The sequence below is a fragment of the Anabrus simplex genome, chromosome 2 (assembly GCF_040414725.1).
Source record: "Anabrus simplex isolate iqAnaSimp1 chromosome 2, ASM4041472v1, whole genome shotgun sequence".
Taxonomy (NCBI): Eukaryota; Metazoa; Arthropoda; class Insecta; order Orthoptera; family Tettigoniidae; genus Anabrus; species Anabrus simplex.
In genome coordinates, this window is record NC_090266.1 from 289,236,781 (window position 1) to 289,245,586 (window position 8,806).

Here is an 8,806-nt window from a genome sequence, read left to right on the forward strand (position 1 = left end):
AACCTTTGTCCAAGAAAACCCAACAAACAAAAATTCGCAAAGTTCACATTTAGCAACCTAAAAATCCATCTAATTACCAATCCTTAAAAAAAAAAAAAAAAAACACGAGGTAAAAATCGCTTACACTACGCAGAATACAAATCGAAATTTATTTTTTATTCATAACTCAGTCAATTCAACTAATAATAAATATTCAAGCTCAGGTATATATAGACTCAGATGCTCAGTATGTAATTTTTCTTATGTTGGCCAAACTGGCCGCAGTTTCTCAACTAGATAACAGAACATTACAATGCCCAGAAACATAATAAGTTCTCTGCGATGATTAACCACATGAAGGCCACAGGCCACGAATTTCCTACAATAGATCAGGATTTACAATTCATTAAAAAAATTTGGAAAAGGTAAGCTCATGACGGAATATGAAAACTTATACATCTTCCTAGGCCAACAATTGAACAAAGACAAAAACTTAAATGACATAATAGATAACAAAAGTCCTCTTTACGAACAGATCCCAATTCTATTACAAAAATTATCCCTTCAGAATAGTAATTTTTTATAAAATATTTAGCACTAAATCAGTATACACTCCCATCAATCCAACACACACACACCACCCCCTTCCCTCCTCCCGCTGCCGACAACTCCCCCTTATGCGCAACGAATAAGCCCTTAGCCACACCTTCTCAAGCTCAACCCCTTCCACCAATACTTCACAAATACAACACGCTAAGTAAGAGCTCGGCGACGGCCAGTAGCTCTAAAGTTCTCAACATGATAAGTTAACATCTCAGCGGTCGAAGGGGTAAGTGTCAACACTTTTCATTCATCTTCCACTATTTAGCCCCCTCATTCCAATTATGGTTCTTCATTAAATTCTCAAATTAACTTTTTAATTTCAGAATTTCATCACACACTTGGCGACCTACCGATTGACAACAACTTTTACTACAAGAACATTCCCTTTCGACTAGTACGCTTACTTCAGCACGTCCAACAATGAAGAGCTACGCCTATCTCAAACTCTTCCCACAAATACCACATCAAAGAAGATGCCCTAATGACGTCTACATAAACTTTAATATGACCTAAGGCGTTCAGCATTCAGACTAATATTGTCTCAAAAAGAACCACGCCATATGAAAATTCTTCAAATTTATACGCACATAAATGAAAAATTAAATCTTAACAACTTCAAGAACCAAGGACTATTACCAGATAATTTTAATGCTCAACATAAAGTTTTTAACAACACGCCATTTGACAATTAATTGGAATGGGCTTTCCAATTTTTAACTTTATTGTAATATCTTTTAATATCATGAATCAACCACCTATGTCATAATTCTTAAATAATTTCATGTTTTTAGACTCGATTATTAACACAAACATTGTTAAGCAAATAGTATACCACATTTCATATTGTAATAGTTGTTTAACGATCTCTAATCCATTTTACAGGACTTAGTCACATTTCAACAGTATTCATAAGTCATTTCCAATCAGGTACCTGATCTATTCCTAAGGTAAAATATGGCTGACGATGCCTACTATTGATAGGCGAAACATGTACCATCCAATGTACTAATTTTATGTTGACAATTTCAATAAGGACAAAGTCCTAATTTTTAAGATTGTATTGAATAGGTAGGTAAACAATAAAAACATACTAGTGTTATTTAATACAAATACTTACAAATCATTTTTGGATCCGAATTGAATCACGTGTAGCGTACCGATTAGTCCAGCAGCTCGCCTTCTTTCTCCCAATTCTTTCCAACCCAAACTTTGCAACAAATTTGTGACACTACTCTTTTGTCGAAAATCACCCAGAAAAAATCGAGCTGCTCTTCTTTGGATTTTTTCCAGTTCTTGAATCAAGTAATCCTGGTGAGTGTCCCATACACTGGAACCGTACTCTAGTTGGGGTCTTACCAGAGACTTATATGCCCTCTCCTTTACATCCTTACTACAACCCCTAAACACCCTCATAACCTTATGCAGATAACCTTGTGCAGAGATCTGTACCCTTTATTTACAATCCCATTTATGTGATTACCCCAATGAAGATCTTCCTTATAATAACACCTTTGCTGGCGAGATGTAGTGTTTACAGTGCACTATGTCTTCTGGTATGGGCTATATCAAATTTGTTACTTTCATTGACCTGTCTCAGTCTCATCCTTGGCTTTGACAATATGAAAGTGACTTGAGTTATGAGTGATGCTAGTAATACCATTGCTTATGCAGCCAGTCCCTGTTATGAATGGTGTGAAAATATCACTCATAGGGTCAGTTAGTGCATGCATTTCAGTGGGCTTGGCAGATTGATATGTAATAGCAACGGCTGGCTTGATGAGGAAAGCAACGGGAAACCACCTCACTCCTCATTTCCTTAGTACACCTCTTCAGTGATGCCTAGGCTATTTATGACAGCTGTTGGCTGGAGCTGTTGAGGATCAAACCAGCCTTCGGGCTGAATACCCAACATACATACATTCAACACCTAGATACCTACAATGATCCTCAAGAGGAACTTTCACCCCATCAATGCAGTAATTAAAACTGAGAGGACTTTTCCTATTTGTGAAACTCACAACCTGACTTCTAACCCCATTTATCATCATAGCATTGCCTACTGTCCATTTCACATTATCAAGGTCATGTTGCAGTTGCTCACAATCTTGTAACTTTTATTACTCTATACAGAATAACATCATCCGCAAAAAGCCTTATCTCTGATTCAACTTCTTTACACATATCATTTATATATAAATAAGAAAACATAAAAGTCCAATAATACTGCCTTGAGGAATTCCCGTCTTAATTATAACAGGGTCAGATAAAGCTTCGCCTACATTAATTCTCTGAGATCTATTTTCTATAAATATAGCAACCCATTAAGTCGCTCTTTTGTCTAGTCCAATTGCACTCATTTTTGCCAGTAGTCTCCCATGATACACCCTATTAAATGCTTTAGACAGGTCAGTCGCGATACAGTCCATTTGACCTCCTGAATCCAGTATATCTTGCTGGAATCCTACAAGTTGAGCTTTCCTAAAACCAAACTGCCTTCTATCGAACCAGTTATTAACATTGCAAACATGTCTAATATAATCAGAAAGAGATATGCTAATTTTAAAAATTCACCCCCTTTTTCAGTTCCCCTTAAGTGGATTTTCCAAACAAAAAAAAACATGTTTTTTACTTTTACAGGGAATTCCAAATACCAGTTTTCAAATCTGTAATATGTTACGTTTCTGAGATAATTTTCAGATATAGTCTTTTTAAAAATTCACCCCATTTGTCACTCCTGTTCACCCCCTGTTCATCGGATTATCCAAAAACACAAAAATAACTTAGTTGTTTCTTTATTTTTAAAGGAGATTCCAAATACCAATGTTTACATCTGTAAACTTTTAAGTTTTTGAGATATAGATATCCTCATTTTAAAAATACACACACACGCGCGCGCACGCGCCTTTTCACCCCCTTAGGGATAGAATATCCAAAAATCCTCAGTGAGCACCTACACCCTAATATAAATGCATCCCCAAAATTTAATTTCTTGATGTCCAGTAGTTGGGCTCGGCGATGATGAATCAGTCAGTCAGGACATGTTATATTATATATATAGATATATAGATTTTTTTTGTTTTTTTGTTAGGGGCTTTACGTCGCACCGACACAGATAGGTCTTATGGCGACGATGGGATAGGAAAGGCCTAGGAGTTGGAAGGAAGCGGCCATGGCCTTAATTAAGGTACAGCCCCAGCATTTGCCTGGTGTGAAAATGGGAAACCACGAAAAACCATCCTCAGGGCTGCCGATAGTGGGATTCGAACCTACTATCTCCCGGATGCAAGCTCACAGCCGCGCACCTCTACGCGCACGGCCAACTCACCCGATATATAGATTATTATGAAAAAGGCTATTGCACTTGTTGCTTAATGTTAAATAAATGATTCAATGATTGACTCTTATCCATTTACCTATTCGCTGGAGCGTTTCTGTTTCTTTGATTTTCTCTCATCACATTCCTGCAATAGTCTGCAAGCATAGACGAGTTCAATTGCCCTCGTGCCTCCTTTTAGTCACAAAAATGTCTCGATTGAAATGCTCCCATTGTCGTCACTCAAAGTACCACAATTGCTTGAGAAGAAAACAAGATTACAGTGAAGAAAGTGAATCTTCAGTGACATATTTCAACGTAACTCTTGGGATGTCCTCAACAAACCACGGAGATTTACTGCACATAAATTACAGCAAATGTGTGGTACCTAGAGTTTATCCTTATTTATTTTACACTCAAAGTAATGGTGATCTCCCATCTTTATTAATAGATTCAGTTCACATTTCTGAGATGAAAAAGTCACTTCACTGCCTACATAATAAATGTTATCCATACTATTTACACATTTACTTGGCATCTTGAAGTCTAAAAAATCTGGTTTGAAAACCAAGTACACAAGATCCTCGTTTATCTGGATTAAGTGGGACCGGAACTGATCCGGATTATTGAAAATCCGGATAATGCAGAACAACTAAAAAACAAATACAGTACATGTTATATAATTTATTAACATAATTTTTACAGTAATACCTTTTTTCAATTGTACAAGAAAATATCAGAACACTTTTCGTACATTTACGACTCGTGTTTTTGGCACTAAAATAATGTGTGATTTCTTTTCTGTTTTACACTTGTATAGCGTTTGCATGCTGCATAATCTCAAAGACGTTTTACTAACAACAGTTCTTTCTTGAATAAAATTACTGTGTCCACCTATTCAATACAATTATATTTTTTAGTGATTAATTTCTATATGAAATATAAACACTTGTAATTAGTTACTTGTAACAACAGTTCTGTCGGTGTGGTTTCAGTCAAGGATTCTAAATAGGCCATCAGTTTGTCCAGCTGCATTGTTGCCTCTCCATGAGTCATTGTTTCTTCTGATGAAGCGCTGGTTTCATTTTCAAATTCACCATCAGTGAGTTAATAGTGTGTTGCATTCAGAAGAGTGTGGGTTCAAATCCCACCTCAGCTGAACTGGGAATGGTTTACCACGGTTTCCCATTCTTAATTCCAGGCAGATGCCGGGACAGTACCTTTGACAGACTGTGGCCGAATTACTTCCAAATCCTGTCCTTAACTATCCTTGGCGGATATATTCAAGAAGAGCCGACGCCGTAAAAGGAATACTGTACAAGTAAAAATAAATTTTTATTATTTTCGATCCAGATAAACCGGATTAATGAGGTCCAGATAAATGAGGTTCTTGTATACCGTAACAAATTAGCTTAAGATACCAGTAATTTAGATTATGAGTACGGTAGGTATTATGCACCCCTGAAAATAAATCAAGGTTTATGCTAGGGTTTTTCATTTATTATTTACCTCTGAAAATTGAGTCTTCTTAGAACTCCATATGCAGAAAATGATACTGAAAAATAACAGCAAATAGGTTTCCCTAACCACAACAAATGTAATTTGTGTAATTCTGCAGGAATAAAATATAGTTTACTCAGTATTGACAACCTATATTTGAAACAAAAGTTATTTACAAGAATTAGACAATGTCGATGCATCATAAAACAAATTCCCGTTTCTCAAGAGAATGAGAGGTAAGTATTTCAAACATATTTGCTTTGCTTATTTTGCATCAAAATGATTAGGAATTGACAGTTCTTAATTCAAAAACATCTTCACTGTTGACCAGTGTAATAAATGATAGTTAACTTTCATGAAGTATCTGGGAAATTTTGCTAAGTGATTCAGTTATATTTTTGATGACTCTGGCTTTCATTTCTGCAGCAATATGATTTATTATATTAACGTATGCCAGCCTGGAATGCAGAATATATCCCATGTCGAGTCCATTTAGTTCCTGAACAACTATTTGTGACTCAAAGTAATTGAATGGCGGTGAGTGTTCTTTTAAGGCTGGACTGAAAACATTAACTGTTGCTGCTGACTTCTCATTCTTTAGTGCTTTGACACACGTAGATTCCAAAGATTTCAAAGATTTTGCACTTGCAGCAATTAATATTTTCAAAGCAGTTTGATGAGCTTAACATTCTTTGAGTGTGAAGATTTGCTTTTGAAGTGATCTGATCAGTTATCTCCAAAGCATTACATTGAAACTGTTGACCGGTGTTAAGAAATATCAATTCCTTGTTTAGTTCTTTCTGACTCCAGTTTTCAAACTTCTGTACAACTATTGCACACTATTTTATTGTTTTGCTCTATTAACCACTTATTCTTAGGACAGAAATCTTCTTTCACTTCTATTTCCCAGCAGTCAAAAAGATCATTATCAAGACTATTTTCAGTTGTACATGTAAATGGCACATTCTCAGCACACGCAATTTCATTTCCACATTTGTCTTTACATTCATGACTTTTCAAATCTCTAGACCTACTGTTTTCACCATTATCTTCAGACAAGTTTATTTTTGTTATTTGCTGGGGATGCAAAATACTGTGTAATCTAATGATTCATTTAGATTTTGTTAGGGCTCCACATTTCAACTTAACCTTTTACAAATCACATATGAAAGACGAAATGATATTACTGTATCATCTACTCAAAATGTGTTTTAAAATGTGACTGGACATGACTCTACTGTACATCTATAGTTTAGAGCATTTAGAAGTTCAGCCATTGTAACATTGTACATATCATTATTCAAGTTATGGCTTTGGCTGCCATAACACCTCAACGTACTGCCAACGTACATCTATATAAATTTCCCAGATGTTGATGAATTTTAATAAATATTAAGTTTTTACTAATAATCCCATTGCTATCTGAATTTTTTTCATCATAGTATACCTAAAATGCATTTTTTCCCCTGAGCATTGAAATAGGTAAATGGTATGCACCTTGGAGCATACCACCAGAAAATCTGAACCGGATTAAATATTCATTTACTTCAAAATACATTCAGTAATTATTAGTTGGAAGAACTTTGATCTATCCAGTGGAATTTATTTTTTCTAGTGTCACTTACCTGGTATGTATGAGTTGATTGCAGAACTGATGGGAACATTGATGTGATTGTATTGCTCTTTTAATATTCTTTACAGGAGCAAGCAATGCTCAGAATGCTCCATATGAAGATATCGATCGTGGTGTTCACCAGATAGTTCCGGGAGTTCATCAGAGTGGAATGCACAATGATAGAAGTAGCAGTCCAGCTATGTTTGCTCCTTCTGGAATGGATAGAGAAAATAAGATGCCTCCTCCTTACCATTGCTAGGATTTTATTCTTTGCTTGCTTGGCCACAGATACAATTTTTCTTGGGAACATTTTTCAGTTCTATATTTTATTCTTAAATTTGCTTATTTTTCAAATACTATAATAATATTTTCATATACTTTTCAGATTATTTTTCCTTCCAAGAATCCTCATAACCTGAACATTTGTTATTACTTTATATAATATGGACTACATTAATAAAGTGATTTCATTGTAGGAAGTCTCTCCATTATGCAGATAACTTTTGAATTGCATTAATTTTTCATTATTTGGACTACAGAAATAATATTTAAGTAAGAAGTAAGAATTATATTATTTTTTAATTAAAGAATACTTAGATATAAGAACAAACATATAATTTCAGAGAAAATTATTTTGATACAGTGCAGTTTGCTCTAAAACTTTACAGTAGTTTCAGCTGCATACATTTCAGCTCTATAGCAAATTTTTTGAAATGGAACACCAGAATTTTTTTATGCGCAATGTATATAAGTATGATTGCATGTATGTTTGTACGTATGTTGTGATATATGAATTCCCATAATATGTAGTAAATGAAGCCCACTTGCCATTCCATGTAAATGATTAAATTAGTAATAGGTGATGTTATTTCTTGTTCATGCTCTCTGGGCAATTTTTTAAATTTTTTTTATTACTGTTAGACCTTGATTTTTATTGCATATACTTTTAATACTTTATATATCAAATGTATTAATCTAGTTAGACTGAATGTTGTAAAAGAGCAATACAAATGAATGAGAATAAAGTAATCTGGCATGTGTTTAATTTGAACAACAGAAGTACTCCAAAAAAAAAAAAAAAATTAAAGACATTGTCTTTGTTGTTGTATTAGCCATTGTGAATTGTCTTTCAGTAGGTATAGTCATATTTGTTTGTGGTAGTGAAAATGACGAGAATACTGGCATGAGGTACAGTATATCATAATGTTGCAGAGGTTACCGTAAGTTCCTTTTATTTACTAAAATTGATCTGATATGTCAGCTTAGTTTGAAGATTGCTGATTGGCTCAGTAGCAGTGTTTTTGCAAAGGTGCCATGTTCAAAAACCTGATCAATGTAAACAGGATAGTCTGCAAGTCACATTTCATCTGTTGGTGATAAAGAGTATATTCATATATAATTTACAAGTATGCTTATGCCATCATCATAGGCACTAATTTATCTACATTTTTGTATGTAGTATTCTGGTTTTTAACAAATATGCAAAGTAAGATACTACCTACAGATAGCCAACGGCTGTAGCTGTGTTGAAACACTGGATCCTGAGAGATCTCCGAAGTTAAGCAACATTGGGCGTGATTAAGATTTGGATGGGTTGCCACGAGCTGTTGGTGGGGAGTAAGGGAATGGAGGAGCGGAAAGAAACTGGCCACCCTACCATATGTAAGCTCTGGCTCAGGCACACCGCGGAATTTCAGACCTGCCTTCGGGCAGAATACACCCTTACCTTTACCTACTGATACAGAATAAATGGCTTGCGTCTTATCAGGTAGCACATATTTGTGAATTCTGTTGTA

General features: G+C 35.0%; 1 protein-coding gene across 4 annotated transcripts in view; it reads left to right on the forward strand.

Annotated features, from left to right (window-relative positions):
- LOC136864062 (type-1 angiotensin II receptor-associated protein) overlaps window positions 1-8,040 on the forward strand; it is a 268,407-nt gene extending 260,367 nt beyond the window's left edge. For all 4 annotated transcript variants that reach the window (XM_067140601.2, XM_067140600.2, XM_067140602.2 and 1 more), the window contains exon 8: window positions 7,097-8,040. In XM_067140601.2, coding sequence (XP_066996702.1) covers window positions 7,097-7,269 — 173 coding nt within the window. In that variant the 3' untranslated portion in view covers window positions 7,270-8,040. The remainder of the gene's footprint in view (window positions 1-7,096) is intronic.
- The last annotated feature ends 766 nt before the right edge of the window (window positions 8,041-8,806 follow it).